At 44.0% G+C, this 19,731-nt stretch overlaps 1 protein-coding gene across 1 annotated transcript in view; it reads left to right on the plus strand.

Annotated features, from left to right (window-relative positions):
* Positions 1 to 7,065: 7,065 nt before the first annotated feature.
* Positions 7,066 to 19,731, plus strand: part of LOC134568909 (retinoic acid receptor RXR-gamma-like) — a 56,454-nt gene continuing 43,788 nt past the window's right edge. Inside the window, exon 1 of the mRNA XM_063427610.1 lies at positions 7,066 to 7,153. Coding sequence (XP_063283680.1) covers positions 7,105 to 7,153 — 49 coding nt within the window. The 5' untranslated portion in view covers positions 7,066 to 7,104. The remainder of the gene's footprint in view (positions 7,154 to 19,731) is intronic.

The raw sequence follows: 19,731 nt of genomic DNA on the forward strand, positions 1-19,731 counted from the left end.
TACAGGACCTTGAGTTGGAGCTCTGCCGTGGCCTCCAGTACGGGGAAGCAGGACTCCCAGACGGTAGATACCCTACTCCATAGGGGAAACCGTCACAATATGTTGGGGTTCCTGCTTCTTTTAAGTGTGTTTTGGGGGTATTTTAGGTTGTGCCCACTGTATCCAGGAGATAATTAGCTTAATGGGATACTATAAGTGCCAGGAATACAAAGCTGTATTCCCGGCACTATAACTCCCTCTGACTCTGTATGCGCGACAAAAATTTGACGTTTTTTAGAGACATTTAAAATGCGTCAGTTGCAGCATATAGGATTATTAATTCAAATTAGAATTTAATGTTCAGTTTGAAGGTAAGAATAGCCGGAGAGATTCTCTCAGTCATCACTGCTTCCTAGTCCGTCACCTTGGCCTAAACTGTGAAATTCACTTTCAATTCTCACTGAATAACCCTAATAGTTTTTAATAAGAACACTAGTTCTTATGTCAGATTGCCCATTTGGTGACGAAGCCTGTCCTAGATCTGATGATTGGGCCGTCCTAGATCTCCTGATCGGCCCTCCTAGATCTCCTGATTAGACTGTTCAATATCTCCTGTTCAGGCTGTCCTAGATCTCCTGATTAGACCATCCTAGATCACCTGATTGGGCCGTCCGAGATTGTAGCGGAGAGCTGATATCCCACAGCTATTCTCCACTGACGATCCCAGGAAGGCTCAGGAACAAGGCAATAGTAAATCCATAGGCAGAGTTTCCAGCAGGCAAAGTAACACAGCGATATCCCCACAGCAATCCCAATAACTGGACGACACACAGTTTCAGGAACAAAACTGCTGGCTGGTACATCCAGCCTGCCTTTTATTACAACTGTACACAGACAAGCCACACCCAGGGGGAGGCATAAAACAACCAATGGTATCTTGGGTACAACCCACACATCCCCTCCCCTTAGTGTGACACATAATCCCATTATTGTACAGTTTCAAACATAACTTTTACACCATATTCATAACTTCTATAATATTTGTGCTACAAACATAAAACATGCAGAATCAGCAGCCTTTAATTAGTAATCCTCTCAAAAATCGTCCCAATCCCTCCAGCAGATCAAAAGTTAGCTGGAGGTCCCTTTATGACCGACCGCACACACATTTTCCTGCCCAAAATAGTTCCATAGATTTGAGCTGTGCGGTCGGTCAATTCCTGGCATAAAAATCTCTAAGTCCCGTTCGAAGTGCGGCCGGTACTTCGACGTTAGTCGAAGTGTCGAAGTGGAGTCGATGGTACGGGTCGGCGATGTTCAGAGTTAAAATGGCCGCCGCCACGTGGTCCTTTGTTCGATGCCGTGCACTTCGACGACTTCGACAGCTTTGACGGTTACTTCGGCACTTCGACGGTATCCGAAGTGCCCATTTGAAGTAGCACCACTGCCCTGAGGTAATCCAAGGGCCAGGCACAGTGTTTGTCTTTAGGGCCAGGGTAGGGTAGATGAGGGCAATTCACAATACAGGGAGGACAGCCACAATAGGGTTCCGCTACAGAGATCTCCTGATTAGACCGTCCTAGATCTCCTGTTCGGGCCGTCCTAGATCTCCTGATTAGACCATCCTAGATCTCCTGATCGGGCCGTCCTAGATCTCCTGATTAGACCATCCTAGATCACCTGATTGGGCCGTCCTAGATCTCCTGATTAGACCATCCTAGATCACCTGATTGGGCCGTCCTAGATCTCCTGATTAGACCATCCTAGATCTCCTGATTAGACTGTCCTAGATCACTTGATCAGGCCTTCCTGATTAGACCATCCTAGATCTCCTGATTAGACTGTCCTATATCAGTTGATCAGGCCTTCCTAGATCTCCTGATTAGACCATCCTAGATCTCCTGATCGGGCGCTGTAGATCTCCTGATCGGGCTGTCCTGATTAGACCATCCTAGATCTCCTGATCAGCCATCCTAGATCTTCGGATTAGATAATCCTAGATCACCTGATGGGGCCGTCCTAGATCACCTGATTAGACTGTCATAGATCTCCTGATTAGACCATCCTAGATAACCAAATCAGTCCGTCCTAGATTTCCTGATCGGGCCATACTAGATCTCCTGATTGGACCGTCCTAGATATACTCATTAGATCGTCCTAGATCAATTGTTCGCGCCTTACTAGATCTCCTGATTAGACCATCCTAGATCTCCTGATTAGACCATCCTAGATCACCTGATCGGGCCGTCCTAGATATACCGATTAGACTATTCTAGATCTCCAGATTGGGCCTTACTAGATCTCCCGATTAGATCGTCCTAGATCTCCTGATCTCCTGATTACACCGCCCTAGATCCCCTGATTGGGCTGTTCTAGATCTCCTGATTAGAACGTCCTAGAATGCCTGATCGGGTTGTCCTAGATCTCCTTGCATGGCCCTGGACTCCCTCATTTTGTTGAAGGAGTGATATGATTGTTGCTGGATATTTGTGCAGGGAGTACCATTATGGTCCCCCAGGTGCTTCTCAATAGCAGCTATGGTGCTCAGGGTCATTGACTGAGCTCTGGAAACACGAGGGCACTCTTAAAGTGGTTTGTACCTGTGGCAAACTCCCACTTTGCCACAAGGTTTTGGAGGGGACTACTTTCCAGTCTTTTACCCTGGGACTATGGGCCCTGTGATAACCCATGTTCAAAAGTACTGTTTCTGCCCCTTGGACTTTTAACTGGAACAGATTCAAACATTTGGCGGCGGCCATCTTAAATTGTCCAGTGGTGTTTTGTCATCGAGTGTATGGAACTGTTTTGGGATTGGGACCATGTGCACGGTGAGGCAAAAATAAGACTTCCAGGAAATTCCTGAACCGATCTGGGTGATTTTTGGATATGTTGTTAACCCAGATCGGGGCTATCAGGGGATGTGACTTTTGTGGGGATATGTTGTATTTTGGGGTACTTTTTGGGGTTTCTTACAGGGAGGGGAGACAACCGGTCTCACTCCCCAGCAGCAGCCTGCAACCCAGAGAGAGGAGAGTGTCGTCTTCCATCTCCAGCAGCCAAGTTTGTTATTGGGAGTGGAGACGGTCGGTCTCACTCCCCAGCGGCAGAACGTATCATTGGGAGAGGAGATGGTGGGTCTCTCTCCCCAGCAGCAGACAGTGTTACAAGGTGTAGAGACAGTTGGGCACGCTCCCCAGCGGCAGAGTGTGTTACAGGTAGTGGAGACAACCGATCTCACTCCCCAGTGGCAGTGTATCCTTACCGGGAGTGGAGACAATCGGTCCCACTCCCCAGCAGCAGTGTGCAGTACAGGGAGCAGAGTGTGTCGTCCCTCCTCCTCAGCAGCCGAGTGTATTATTGGGAGAGGAGATGGGCGGTCCCCCTCCCCAGCGGCCTGAGTGTGTTAAGGGGGGTGGAGACAACCGGTCTCACTTCCCAGCGGCAGTGTGTATTCCAGGGAGAGAATGGTGTCACCCTTCCTCCCCAGCAGAGTGTATTATTTAGAGAGGACAGGGTAGGTTTCTTTCCTCAGCGGGAGTGTGTGTGCTGAGGCTGTCGTCCATAGACAAGTCCCCTAGCATGGATGATGCAGATGGGACCAAGGTCTCTGTACCAGCCCTGCAGGGATGCTGGGCAGCCTACCCAGATCCTCAACAGTCCCTTCACTACCATGGTCCAGGTGCAGGAGAAGGAACTCTACTGACCCCCTTTGAGCCGAAGAGCTGGCATCTGGGCAGAGCACAGCTGGACTCTGCCCTACCTACCCCTTTGTTCTGGGGCCTGACGACCCACTAACCAACCCAGCTGAACCGCTGGCTATGGGACAGAGTGCCACTGGCCTCTGCCCACCAGACACGGATGAGGGAAACTGCACCCCCCTGTCACGTATTCATCAGCACATAAAAATGTGATTAATGACATTTACTGTTCTGACAGGAAAAGTTGTGCCGAGCAACATTACTGTCCTGACAGGAAAAGTTGTGCAGAGCAGCAATCAATCTACAGGGGGGGTTTGTGATGAGCAGCAATCATGCAAATATGAAGCTGATAACTACCTTTGGAGTGAAAGGCCGGTAACAACCAATCAGATCCACAGGGGGGTATTTAGGCCCAGTTCTCCTCTTGCTCAGTGCCCTGTCATGGTTTCCCTTGTTGTTGTCCGAGAGCGCGTTATTGATTCTGGTTATTCTGGTATTTTGACTTTGGCATTGATTTTTACTTCCCTGTTTTCTGGCATCCCTGACCCCTGGCATTTCCCTATTGTTGTGTATCTTTCTGTGTCCCTTGACCTCGGCTATTCCTGACTATTTTTTGGTACGTTAGTCCGGCCATTCTAAGGTCTGGTATATGTTACACAATTCTACGTGCTGGATCATACTGTAATCCTGAAATCTCCATCCCCAGCGAGTACTTGGTACAACGAGGGGGAAGTGCATCCAGGTTGTTTCCCCGCAGGACACTGGATGTACAAATGGGCACTTGTGGCAGGAGGCCGTCTGGACAACTACGCCTTTTGGGAAAGGCCACCAGACTATCACAGACACAGAATGATTGGAGGTCGGGGGGCTGGATAGTCTCCCTGGAAGGGGGAAGATATGTGACAAACTCCCCTGTCCAAGTGAGTTTGCCACGAGCTTCTGGAGGAGCCTGTTTGCCAGCCTCCTGCCCACAGACTATGGTCCCTGCAGGGAAACCTGTAAAAGAGTACGCCTTATTGGAAAGGCCACCAGCCTATCACAGACCCAGACCGATTGAAGGTCTGTGGTCTGCATAGTCTCCACGGGAGAAGGAAGATATGTGGCAAATTCCCCCTTTTAGCTGAATTTGCCACAAGTTTTTGGAGGGGACTACTTGCCAGCCTTTTACCCTGGGACTATGGGCCCTGTGATAACCCATGTTCAAAAGTACTGGTTCTGTCACTTGGAATTTTAACTGGAACAGATTCAAACATGTGGCGGCGGCCATCTTAATGGACCAATAGACGTCATCGGCTGAATGCGCATGCGCGGCAGGAGCCGCACGCGCATACAGTCAGTCCATAGGAAAACATTTCTCAATGCTTTCCTATGGATGCTGGCGTCTTCTCACTGTGAAAATCACAGTGAGAAGCGCGGAAGCGCTTCTAACGGCTGTCAATGAGACAGCCACTAGAGGCTGGATTAACCCATATGTAAACATAGCAGATGACAAAACACCACTGGACAATTTAAGATGGCGGTTGCCACATGTTTGAATCTGTTCCGGTTAAAAGTCCAGGGGGCAGAAACAGTACTTTTGAAACTGCTATGTTTACAGCAGGCAGGGTTAACCCTAGATGGACCTGGCACACAGACCACTTCATTAAGCTGAAGTGGTCTGGGTGCCTATAGTGGTCCTTTAAACTTACCAGCAGTGTTTTGTTGTCGAGTGTATGGAACTGTTTTGGGCATGGGACCATGTGCACGGTGAGGCAAAAATAAGACTTCCAGGAAATTCCTGAACCCCTGAATCGATCTGGGTGATTTTTGGATGTGTTGTTCACCCAGATCGATGCGATTAGGGGATGTGATGTATTTTGGTGTACTTTTTGTGGTTTGTAAAAATGTATGTTTTTTTTTGTTTAGAGTTAATTGAGTTAATTAGCCCTTTGTCTTTGTTAATTGTATCACAGGCAAAGGGAAGGGATAGTGTACACTGTAGGGGAGTGTCAGACACTGTACATTATTTGTATTGGTTTGTACATTTTGTAATTCAGTGTTCCATCAGGTCCAGGGGTTGGTCCCCTGGCCTGAGGAATTGTATAAAAGCCAACCTTAACCATTAAAGCTGAGATTCCTGCTTACACTCCAAAACTGTGTGTCGTCCTGTTTTTGGAGGGAAAGAAGATTTGCTCCTGTGTCTGCTGTTCCAGCTTGCAGGAGATTCAACGGGGAAAGTCCTTGTAAAGACTAGAGCTAATTCCCCATTCGGTTCCAGAGTTCCCAGGACTGAGTGTCGTCCAGTGCCTGGAGGTGTCAGAGCTAATTTCCCCTTCGGCTCCAGGAGGGAGGTGGCGGTTCCAGGGCCCCAGTCAAACTACGGCGACTGAGGGCAAGAAGTGCTGTGGTTTGTCCCCTGGTCCAGCTAGGAAGCGGTCCTTTGCCGGAGGTACCCAGTCGGGGTACAGGGAGCTCCGTTACATTACCAGATATTGGTGCAGACGATAAAACTCCTTCACCAGGAAAGCTGAGCAGGGGGAATGAAACAAAACACACATAGCACTCCACCACACTAAGACTCCCCTACACACACACAAACAAAATTCAGTCACTACACACAACACTCAACCAGCACATACAGACACACTCAGTCACCCATTTGGCTCTCAGTCTCCTCTACACACACACACACACACACACACACACACACACACCACCACTCACAGAAATAGAGCTGAGGGCTCTAGGAGGGGGGCCTCAATATGACCCCCCTGCCTAGAGCCCTAGGGAACCTTATAATCCGGCTATGGGTAAGAGAAACACAAGGTGCAATGGGAGGGGGGACGGGACTCAGGAGTTAAGAGGGAATAAAAAGACATACAAAAGTAAGGGGATAAAAAGAATCTCAAAGTTGAAGGCGTTTTAGAAGAGACACACAAGGCATTAAGTGGGGGGGGGGTTAAGAGACACACAAGAAGTAATGGGGTAAAGGACACACAGGGTGTCACGATATAAACTAGGGGCTGAGAGGGTAGCAGAGAGATGAATGACACCTAGAAGGTTACAATTCAGCGAGGGCAGGGTGCCAAATAACATGGACTGTCAGAAAACATGAAATGTTGAAATGCATTCTATATATTTATACCGTGTATATACTTTTGTCTTTCATTCCAAAACACACAATGAATACATCTGCCTATAGACAGTGTGGAACGCTCCATCAGAGTGTGAAGAGAAATGATTTTTCTTTCACCGAGTGGCCACCCCTTGTGGACCGAGCAGGCCAGCTTGCAGCTCTGAGATAATCCTGGATGCAGCAGTCACTCTGAGCGAACTCTGAGATAAGTCTGGATGCAGCAGTCACTGCGAGCAGCTGCTAGCTCGGAGTCCGGAGGGTGGTTTTACATGGTGCCCCTGGGGTGCAGTCCAATGGGGGGATGAATTGAAGATGCACGCTCCGTATCGGCAAGTGATGAAGTTTGCGCCCGGTTTGAGCAGTAAGTGTTCTCCATATTCTCGCTCTACGCACGGTTAATGTTTTCTGAGCCTATAAAACGTGTTAAATGCTTTTATTCAATGAAACCGAATTACAGTGAATTGAATAAACATTTCCTAAACTGCAGCAGAAATATCAAATCTGATTTAGCCTCAATCTCCACTCACTGGAATGGTGTTTTTAGTAAATTGCCCGCTGTTAGAAACCTGTTGCATTGATAGTGCTTCTATGTTTGAAGACATTCTGCACGCTTTGTAAAAATGGTTTAACTCCTTGATGTCTGAGGAAGTTTAACCCTTTACGATGCAATGCTTCTAGCACTCAATGTGTTAATAAATCCACCAATGACGTGTTCTGATTTTAGAAAGGATGTTAACATTTTTTATATTTAATGTTTATATAACTTTATTCAACTTGTCTGCTTTCGTAGAAATTAAATAAATACATAGTAAAAACGTGCTAACAACTTGGAACCAGCTTCAATGTATTTGGACTGTGATAGTGGTTCTCATTATTATTATAAAGTTTATTATTAAATTCTGCAGCGTGGTACAATAAAACGATTATATGGAAGCCAATTGTTAACAAATATTGATTAACACACATAGCTCCAGACAGATATTCAATGTCAGGGAGGAAATGAAGAAATCGTATAAATTGCTAAGATAGAGTTCTAGGGGGACGTAGCACAGACTGTATAATCGGAGCCTCTCAGTGACTCTTCGTTCTATATACGTGGCGCGTTTTTACGAATCTGAATGTTCACGAAATGTTGAAATTGTTAATACAATTTTATTCAAATCAATGTATTCGATCTAACTGACTAAATTCACTTAAAGAAAATGTTCCCTTCACTCTCTTATAACCAAAGTAAACCCACGCTGAGCCGACCGGGTCCTGACTATAATCGCACGGGTCATAAAGCTGCAGTTACATTTGTTTGAAAAGGGCTCCAGTCAAACGGCAGCAAATTAGATGACATTAGCTTCTATTCGGTTCTATGTTTCCATTTAAACTGTTTTGTTAACGACATGCCGTTAGCTACATAGCCTCGATTTCTTTATTCCACGTAGGACAGGGACAATCACACCTTCCTATCGTTATAGGAAACCTTACTTCTTCCATCTGGAGGTTTGAGATCTGGATATGCCCATAATGGGGGTCCCATCCAGAAAGAGGGACAGACAGGCTGCGGCTGATAGTGCCCGTTTACAGTGAGGCTAATCATGTGCTTGCGCTGTGCTGCCTGAGGACAGTTTCTTGGTTTCCACGGATATGTGACACCAGGGAACAACATTGGGATTGTAAGACAGGAACACAAAATCAGGAAGGTCCAGGTTATATCCAAATTATCGGGGAGCCTGGGGAAGTCTGGGGTCTCAGATAAAGAAATCATAAATCTGATCACTAGGAGAAAAGGTTATCCTTCTCTGCAGTTTGTAAATTAGATCCTGTCACAAAACGTACACATCTTTATTCACTAACGTGTGAACTCTCTGGAATATAAAGTGAATTTCATATTTCAGGCAGAATAGTTGGAGAATTGGTAAATGATCCAAACTGGTGCTCCTTTCAATTTGGCCTAAAATTCACTTTGAAATCCTAATTCACGTTTTAGCAAAACGTGTAGAATTAATGATGAGTCCTTCAACGTGTAAATGGTGCTGCGATGGCTGACGTGCTGACGCCATGTTTTCACGGAAGTCTTGTTAAGGACTGGTTAATTACACCGTAACGATGTGTCCAGAGGAGTAGTTACATCTCTAGCACCAGACGGGTTAAACTCTCCGTGTGCGGGTACAAATGCCAGGCACCATAACCACTTTAAATATGTGATGTGGTGATGGTGCGTGGAACACTATAAAATATATTAAGATGTAATTTCTGATAACGATCTAATTATACCTATTTGTGCAGAATTTGTTATTTAATGCTGTTTTTAATATTTTAAAAGGTATTTGTTGATCCTTTTTATAGTGATTCAGAGAAGTTTAATTTACTCTCCTGCCCTCTAGTGTTCTCACAGAGTATGACATTGAATCTCCATAATATAAATGATTTGTTCATAACTACCCATTCACAGCAAACAGCATTATCTACCACGAGGTTTGAATCCGTTTTAGAATGTCTGTAACTGCCAGAGGAATGACAATCAGGGAGAACGTAAAGGCAGGAGTGCAGGCATGACTTGTAGACAATATTCTAAGAATCAGAACTGGAATCACAGCAGACTTTGGAGAATTTTTACCTTAAATTGGAAATTCACTTTATTGATTAACCCTACATGAATGTGTCAATTTTATTTGTAGAAATCAAATTAAAATCCAACTTCTATCGTCTTAAATCAAGTGTAGGATAATCGCACTGACGTTTAAGGTTCAATGATCCCAAGAAATCCCGTAACCCCCTGTCTCCCATTCACTCGTGTTCATTGCTGTTCTGCAATCCACGAAAACGCTTAGTCCATAATTTGCTCCAACGCTGTTTATTAACACAAATACATTTCGGGTTTCTATTCTTTCCTTCTGCAGAGAGGCAGTCAATCTATGTTCTACATTCACAGTTAATTCGCCCCATCCTATAGCCTTTTTAACTGGCAAGCTGTGGTTGTCATGGTGACATGTGTCTGTGCTTTGTCATGTAACAGACTAACCTACCTTTGGTTAGACCCCAGTAGATGTCATTGGTGGGCAGCCAAAAGAAGACTTCTTTTTTTTTTATATTCAGACAGATTTTTGCGCCTCCACCATTTTGTACCAGTAGGTAATATACAAGTATTCTGCCTCACTTCCAATAGCCCCAAAAAATGGGGAAGATTACTAAATACTGTTCTGATGCGAAAACTAAGATATGTTATTTTTTCTGCCTAAGTTCCTCAATTTTGAGAAGAAATATTGTTCCAGAAATAAACACCAAATTTAGAGTCACGGAAAAAAGAGAAATGAAACAAAACACTTTCTGATTAAAAAAAATAACGGATACATCTATTGTGGGGCCTAAAAATTATATATTTTTTTTAAAAGAATCAACAGAAAAAAAAAACATCTAATATTTGTGTCAAAACTGCCAAAGTATTTACAGAGGTCATAACCTTTCAATGCCAAACGATTTAATGTCTTTCCAAACTGTATCAATAAGACGGCAAAAATCTCAACATCTCAGAAATTGGATAGCAACCCTGTCAATAAAAAATATCTCTCTCCAAGCACCATAACCACTACAGCACACGTCCGGACAAAAGGTAGATCATCAGATGTTGTAGAACTACAACTCCCATAAGGCTTTGCATGGCTTAAGAATGCCTTTAGCATGCCAAAGCATCATGGGAGATGTAGTGTTAAAACAACTTGGGATCCACCTTTTGGGCAGCCCTACTTTAGTATATAAAATTATAGTTAAGGTGCAAAAAAGCATCAGAAAAAAATATATTGCGCCAAACAAAACTTCAAAAAAATCTCCCCATTGCCTTTAAACTCCTTCTGTTCTTCATGGTATGCTATACGACATGTGTCCCTTCTTATTTACTGTTGTCCAGTTTGTTTCTCCTGTGCCTTGTCACTACAGAGCCACGCCAACGTGATATGGGTAATATTGTTTATTGTGGACATTCTGTGCCTTGTCACTACAGAGCCACGATAACGTGATATGGGTAATATTGTTTATTGCAGACATTCTGTGCCTTGTCACTACAGAGCTATGCCAACGTGATATGGGTAATATTGTTTATTGCGGACATTCTGTGCCTTGTCACTACAGAGCTATGCCAACGTGATATGGGTAATATTGTTTATTGCGGACATTCTGTGCCTTGTCACTACAGAGCTACGCCAACGTGATATGGGTAATATTGTTTATTGCAGACTTTCTGTGCCTTGTCACTACAGAGCTACGCCAACGTGATATGGGTAATATTGTTTATTGCAGACATTCTGTGCCTTGTCACTACAGAGCCATGCCAACGTGATATGGGTAATATTGTTTATTGCAGACATTCTGTGCCTTGTTACTACAGAGCCATGCCAGCGTGATATGGGTAATATTGTTTATTGTGGACATTCTGTGCCTTGTCACTACAGAGCTATGCCAACGTGATATGGGTAATATGGTTTATTGTGGACATTCTGTGCCTTGTCACTACAGAGCTACGCCGACGTGATATGGGTAATATTGTTTATTGCAGACATTCTGTGTCTTGTCACTACAGAGCCATGCCAGCGTGATATGGGTAATATTGTTTATTGTGGACATTCTGTGCCTTGTCACTACAGAGCTATGCCAACGTGATATGGGTAATATTGTTTATTGCGGACATTCTGTGCCTTGTCACTACAGAGCTACGCCAACGTGATATGGGTAATATTGTTTATTGCAGACATTCTGTGTCTTGTCACTACAGAGCCATGCCAGCGTGATATGGGTAATATTGTTTATTGTGGACATTCTGTGCCTTGTCACTACAGAGCTATGCCAACGTGATATGGGTAATATTGTTTATTGTGGACATTCTGTGCCTTGTCACTACAGAGCTACGCCAACGTTATATGGGTAATATTGTTTATTGTGGACATTCTGTGCCTTGTCACTACAGAGCTACGCCAACGTGATATGGGTAATATTGTTTATTGCGGACATTCTGTGCCTTGTCACTACAGAGCTACGCCAACGTGATATGGGTAATATTGTTTATTGTGGACATTCTGTGCCTTGTCACTACAGAGCTACGCCAACGTTATATGGGTAATATTGTTTATTGTGGACATTCTGTGCCTTGTCACTACAGAGCTACGCCAACGTGATATGGGTAATATTGTTTATTGTGGACATTCTGTGCCTTGTCACTACAGAGCTACGCCAACGTTATATGGGTAATATTGTTTATTGTGGACATTCTGTGCCTTGTCACTACAGAGCTACGCCAGCGTGATATGGGTAATATTGTTTATTGTGGACATTCTGTGCCTTGTCACTACAGAGCTACGCCAACGTGATATGGGTAATATTGTTTATTGCAGGCATTCTGTGCCTTGTCACTACAGAGCCATGCCAGCGTGATATGGGTAATATTGTTTATTGTGGACATTCTGTGCCTTGTCACTACAGAGCTACGCCAACGTGATATGGGTAATATTGTTTATTGTGGACATTCTGTGCCTTGTCACTACAGAGCTACGCCAACGTTATATGGGTAATATTGTTTATTGTGGACATTCTGTGCCTTGTCACTACAGAGCTACGCCAACGTGATATGGGTAATATTGTTTATTGCGGACATTCTGTGCCTTGTCACTACAGAGCCATGCCAGCGTGATATCTGTAATATTGTTTATTGCAGACATTCTGTGCCTTGTCACTACAGAGCCATGCCAGCGTGATATGGGTAATATTGTTTATTGTGGACATTCTGTGCCTTGTCACTACAGAGCTACGCCAACGTGATATGGGTAATATTGTTTATTGTGGACATTCTGTGCCTTGTCACTACAGAGCTACGCCAACGTTATATGGGTAATATTGTTTATTGTGGACATTCTGTGCCTTGTCACTACAGAGCTACGCCAACGTGATATGGGTAATATTGTTTATTGTGGACATTCTGTGCCTTGTCACTACAGAGCTACGCCAACGTGATATGGGTAATATTGTTTATTGCAGACATTCTGTGCCTTGTCACTACAGAGCCATGCCAGCGTGATATGGGTAATATTGTTTATTGTGGACATTCTGTGCCTTGTCACTACAGAGCTACGCCAACGTGATATGGGTAATATTGTTTATTGTGGACATTCTGTGCCTTGTCACTACAGAGCTACGCCAACGTGATATGGGTAATATTGTTTATTGCGGACATTCTGTGCCTTGTCACTACAGAGCCATGCCAGCGTGATATGGGTAATATTGTTTATTGCGGACAATCTGTGCCTTGTCACTACAGAGCTACGCCAACGTGATATGGGTAATATTGTTTATTGCAGACATTCTGTGCCTTGTCACTACAGAGCCATGCCAGCGTGATATGGGTAATATTGTTTATTGCGGACATTCTGTGCCTTGTCACTACAGAGCTACGCCAACGTGATATGGGTAATATTGTTTATTGCAGACATTCTGTGCCTTGTCACTACAGAGCCATGCCAGCGTGATATGGGTAATATTGTTTATTGTGGACATTCTGTGTCTTGTCACTACAGAGCTAAGTCAACGTGATATGGGTAATATTGTTTATTGTAGACATTCTGTGCCTTGTCACTACAGAGCTACGCCAACGTGATATGGGTAATATTGTTTATTGCAGACATTCTGTGCCTTGTCACTACAGAGCCATGCCAACGTGATATGGGTAATATTGTTTATTGCAGACATTCTGTGTCTTGTCACTACAGAGCTACGCCAACGTGATATGGGTAATATTGTTTATTGCAGACATTCTGTGCCTTGTCACTACAGAGCTACGCCAACATGATATAGGTAATATTGTTTATTGCAGACATTCTGTGACTTGTCACTACAGAGCCACGCCAACGTGATATGGGTAATATTGTTTATTGTGGACATTCTGTGCCTTGTCACTACAGAGCTACGCCAACGTGATATGGGTAATATTGTTTATTGCAGACATTCTGTGCCTTGTCACTACAGAGCCATGCCAGCGTGATATGGGTAATATTGTTTATTGCGGACACTCTGTGCCTTGTCACTACAGAGCTACGCCAACGTGATATGGGTAATATTGTTTATTGCGGACACTCTGTGCCTTGTCACTACACAGCCATGACAGCGTGATATGGGTAATATTGTTTATTGCAGACATTCTGTGCCTTGTCACTACAGAGCTACGCCAACGTGATATGGGTAATATTGTTTATTGCAGACATTCTGTGCCTTGTCACTACAGAGCTACGCCAACGTGATATGGGTAATATTGTTTATTGCAGACATTCTGTGCCTTGTCGCTACAGAGCTAATCCAACGTGATATGGGTAATATTGTTTATTGCGGACATTCTGTGCCTTGTCGCTACAGAGCTACGCCAACGTGATATGGGTAATATTGTTTATTGTGGACATTCTGTGTCTTGTCACTACAGAGCCATGCCAACGTGATATGGGTAATATTGTTTATTGTGGACATTCTGTGTCTTGTCACTACAGAGCCATGCCAGCGTGATATGGGTAATATTGTTTATTGTGGACATTCTGTGCCTTGTCACTACAGAGCTATGCCAACGTGATATGGGTAATATTGTTTATTGCGGACATTCTGTGCCTTGTCACTACAGAGCTACGCCAACGTGATATGGGTAATATTGTTTATTGCAGACATTCTGTGCCTTGTCACTACAGAGCTACGCCAACGTGATATGGGTAATATTGTTTATTGCAGACATTCTGTGCCTTGTCACTACAGAGCCATGCCAGCGTGATATGGGTAATATTGTTTATTGTGGACATTCTGTGCCTTGTCACTACAGAGCTACGCCAACGTGATATGGGTAATATTGTTTATTGTGGACATTCTGTGCCTTGTCACTACAGAGCTACGCCAGCGTGATATGGGTAATATTGTTTATTGTGGACATTCTGTGCCTTGTCACTACAGAGCTACGCCAACGTGATATGGGTAATATTGTTTATTGCAGACATTCTGTGCCTTGTCACTACAGAGCCATGCCAGCGTGATATGGGTAATATTGTTTATTGTGGACATTCTGTGCCTTGTCACTACAGAGCTACGCCAACGTGATATGGGTAATATTGTTTATTGTGGACATTCTGTGCCTTGTCACTACAGAGCTACGCCAACGTGATATGGGTAATATTGTTTATTGCGGACATTCTGTGCCTTGTCACTACAGAGCCATGCCAGCGTGATATGTGTAATATTGTTTATTGCAGACATTCTGTGCCTTGTCACTACAGAGCCATGCCAGCGTGATATGGGTAATATTGTTTATTGTGGACATTCTGTGCCTTGTCACTACAGAGCTACGCCAACGTGATATGGGTAATATTGTTTATTGCAGACATTCTGTGCCTTGTCACTACAGAGCCATGCCAGCGTGATATGGGTAATATTGTTTATTGTGGACATTCTGTGCCTTGTCACTACAGAGCTACGCCAACGTGATATGGGTAATATTGTTTATTGCGGACATTCTGTGCCTTGTCACTACAGAGCCATGCCAGCGTGATATGGGTAATATTGTTTATTGCGGACATTCTGTGCCTTGTCACTACAGAGCCACGATAACGTGATATGGGTAATATTGTTTATTGCGGACATTCTGTGCCTTGTCACTACAGAGCCATGCCAACGTGATATGGGTAATATTGTTTATTGCAGACATTCTGTGCCTTGTCACTACAGAGCTACGCCAACGTGATATGGGTAATATTGTTTATTGCAGACATTCTGTGCCTTGTCACTACAGAGCCATGCCAGCGTGATATGGGTAATATTGTTTATTGCGGACATTCTGTGCCTTGTCACTACAGAGCTACGCCAACGTGATATGGGTAATATTGTTTATTGCAGACATTCTGTGCCTTGTCACTACAGAGCCATGCCAGCGTGATATGGGTAATATTGTTTATTGTGGACATTCTGTGTCTTGTCACTACAGAGCTAAGTCAACGTGATATGGGTAATATTGTTTATTGTAGACATTCTGTGCCTTGTCACTACAGAGCTACGCCAACGTGATATGGGTAATATTGTTTATTGCAGACATTCTGTGCCTTGTCACTACAGAGCCATGCCAACGTGATATGGGTAATATTGTTTATTGCAGACATTCTGTGTCTTGTCACTACAGAGCTACGCCAACGTGATATGGGTAATATTGTTTATTGCAGACATTCTGTGCCTTGTCACTACAGAGCCATGCCAACGTGATATCGGTAATATTGTTTATTGTGGACATTCTGTGCCTTGTCACTACAGAGCTACGCCAACGTGATATGGGTAATATTGTTTATTGCAGACATTCTGTGCCTTGTCACTACAGAGCCATGCCTGCGTGATATGGGTAATATTGTTTATTGCGGACACTCTGTGCCTTGTCGCTACAGAGCTAATCCAACGTGATATGGGTAATATTGTTTATTGCGGACACTCTGTGCCTTGTCACTACACAGCCATGACAGCGTGATATGGGTAATATTGTTTATTGCAGACATTCTGTGCCTTGTCACTACAGACCTACGCCAACGTGATATGGGTAATATTGTTTATTGCAGACATTCTGTGCCTTGTCACTACAGAGCTACGCCAACGTGATATGGGTAATATTGTTTATTGCAGACATTCTGTGCCTTGTCACTACAGAGCCATGCCAGCGTGATATGGGTAATATTGTTTATTGCGGACACTCTGTGCCTTGTCGCTACAGAGCTAATCCAACGTGATATGGGTAATATTGTTTATTGCGGACATTCTGTGCCTTGTCGCTACAGAGCTACGCCAACGTGATATGGGTAATATTGTTTATTGTGGACATTCTGTGTCTTGTCACTACAGAGCCATGCCAACGTGATATGGGTAATATTGTTTATTGTGGACATTCTGTGTCTTGTCACTACAGAGCCATGCCAACGTGATATGGGTAATATTGTTTATTGCAGACATTCTGTGCCTTGTCACTACAGAGCTACGCCAACGTGATATGGGTAATATTGTTTATTGCAGACATTCTGTGCCTTGTCACTACAGAGCTACGCCAACGTGATATGGGTAATATTGTTTATTGCAGACATTCTGTGACTTGTCACTACAGAGCCACGCCAACGTGATATGGGTAATATTGTTTATTGTGGACATTCTGTGCCTTGTCACTACAGAGCTAATCCAACGTGATATGGGTAATATTGTTTATTGCAGACATTCTGTGCCTTGTCACTACAGAGCCATGCCAGCGTGATATGGGTAATATTGTTTATTGCGGACACTCTGTGCCTTGTCGCTACAGAGCTAATCCAACGTGATATGGGTAATATTGTTTATTGCGGACACTCTGTGCCTTGTCACTACAGAGCCATGACAGCGTGATATGGGTAATATTGTTTATTGCAGACATTCTGTGCCTTGTCACTACAGAGCTACGCCAACGTGATATGGGTAATATTGTTTATTGCAGACATTCTGTGCCTTGTCACTACAGAGCTACGCCAACGTGATATGGGTAATATTGTTTATTGCAGACATTCTGTGCCTTGTCACTACAGAGCCATGCCAGCGTGATATGGGTAATATTGTTTATTGCGGACACTCTGTGCCTTGTCGCTACAGAGCTAATCCAACGTGATATGGGTAATATTGTTTATTGGGGACACTCTGTGCCGTGTCGCTACAGAGCTACGCCAACGTGATATGGGTAATATTGTTTATTGCGGACATTCTGTGCCTTGTCGCTACAGAGCTACGCCAACATGATATGGGTAATATTGTTTATTGTGGACATTCTGTGACTTGTCACTACAGAGCTACGCCAGCGTGATATGGGTAATATTGTTTATTGCAGACTTTCTGTGTCTTGTCGCTACAGAGCTACGCCAACGTGATATGGGTAATATTGTTTATTGTGGACATTCTGTGTCTTGTCACTACAGAGCCATGCCAGCGTGATATGGGTAATATTGTTTATTGCGGACACTCTGTGCCTTGTCGCTACAGAGCTAATCCAACGTGATATGGTTAATATTGTTTATTGTGGACATTCTGTGTTTTGTCACTACAGAGCTACGCCAGCGTGATATGGATAATATTGTTTATTGCGGACACTCTGTGCCTTGTCGCTACAGAGCTACGCCAACGTGATATGGGTAATATTGTTTATTGCGGACATTCTGTGCCTTGTCGCTACAGAGCTACGCCAACGTGATATGGGTAATATTGTTTATTGTGGACATTCTGTGACTTGTCACTACAGAGCTACGCCAGCGTGATATGGGTAATATTGTTTATTGCAGACTTTCTGTGTCTTGTCGCTACAGAGCTACGCCAACGTGATATGGGTAATATTGTTTATTGTGGACAATCTGTGCCTTGTCACTACAGAGCTACGCCAACGTGATATGGGTAATATTGTTTATTGTGGACATTCTGTGCCTTGTCACTACAGAGCCATGCCAACGTGATATGGGTAATATTGTTTATTGCAGACATTCTGTGTCTTGTCACTACAGAGCTACGCCAACGTGATATGGGTAATATTGTTTATTGCGGACATTCTGTGCCTTGTCACTACAGAGCTACGCCAACGTGATATGGGTAATATTGTTTATTGCGGACATTCTGTGCCTTGTCACTACAGAGCTACGCCAACGTGATATGGGTAATATTGTTTATTGCGGACATTCTGTGCCTTGTCACTACAGAGCTACGCTAACGTGATATGGGTAATATTGTTTATTGCAGACATTCTGTGCCTTGTCACTACAGAGCCATGCCAACGTGATATGGGTAATATTGTTTATTGTGAACATTCTGTGCCTTGTCACTACAGAGCCACGATAACGTGATATGGGTAATATTGTTTATTGCAGACATTCTGTGCCTTGTCACTACAGAGCTATGCCAACGTGATATGGGTAATATTGTTTATTGCGGACATTCTGTGCCTTGTCACTACAGAGCTATGCCAACGTGATATGGGTAATATTGTTTATTGCGGACATTCTGTGCCTTGTCACTACAGAGCTACGCCAACATGATATGGGTAATATTGTTTATTGCAGACTTTCTGTGCCTTGTCACTACAGAGCTACGCCAACGTGATATGGGTAATATTGTTTATTGCAGACATTCTGTGCCTTGTCACTACAGAGCTACGCTAACGTGATATGGGTAATATTGTTTATTGCAGACATTCTGTGCCTTGTCACTACAGAGCCATGCCAACGTGATATGGGTAATATTGTTTATTGTGGACATTCTGTGCCTTGTCACTACAGAGCCACGATAACGTGATATGGGTAATATTGTTTATTGCAGACATTCTGTGCCTTGTCACTACAGAGCTATGCCAACGTGATATGGGTAATATTGTTTATTGCGGACATTCTGTGCCTTGTCACTACAGAGCTATGCCAACGTGATATGGGTAATATTGTTTATTGCGGACATTCTGTGCCTTGTCACTACAGAGCTACGCCAACGTGATATGGGTAATATTGTTTATTGCAGACTTTCTGTGCCTTGTCACTACAGAGCTACGCCAACGTGATATGGGTAATATTGTTTATTGCAGACATTCTGTGCCTTGTCACTACAGAGCTACGCCAACGTGATATGGGTAATATTGTTTATTGCAGACATTCTGTGCCTTGTCACTACAGAGCTACGCCAACGTGATATGGGTAATATTGTTTATTGCAGACATTCTGTGCCTTGTCACTACAGAGCTACGCCAACGTGATATGTGTAATATTGTTTATTGCGGACATTCTGTGTCTTGTCACTACAGAGCTATGTGTAGCGGTACTTACCCTCTCCAGGGGCCGGCCGGGGTCCTCTCTTCTCGCCGCGCGCGGTCCTGCTCCTGCACGAGCCGCGCGCGGCTCAGCCAACGATAAGATCAGTCAG

The sequence above is a fragment of the Pelobates fuscus genome, chromosome 7, assembly GCF_036172605.1.
Source record: "Pelobates fuscus isolate aPelFus1 chromosome 7, aPelFus1.pri, whole genome shotgun sequence".
NCBI classification, from domain to species: Eukaryota; Metazoa; Chordata; class Amphibia; order Anura; family Pelobatidae; genus Pelobates; species Pelobates fuscus.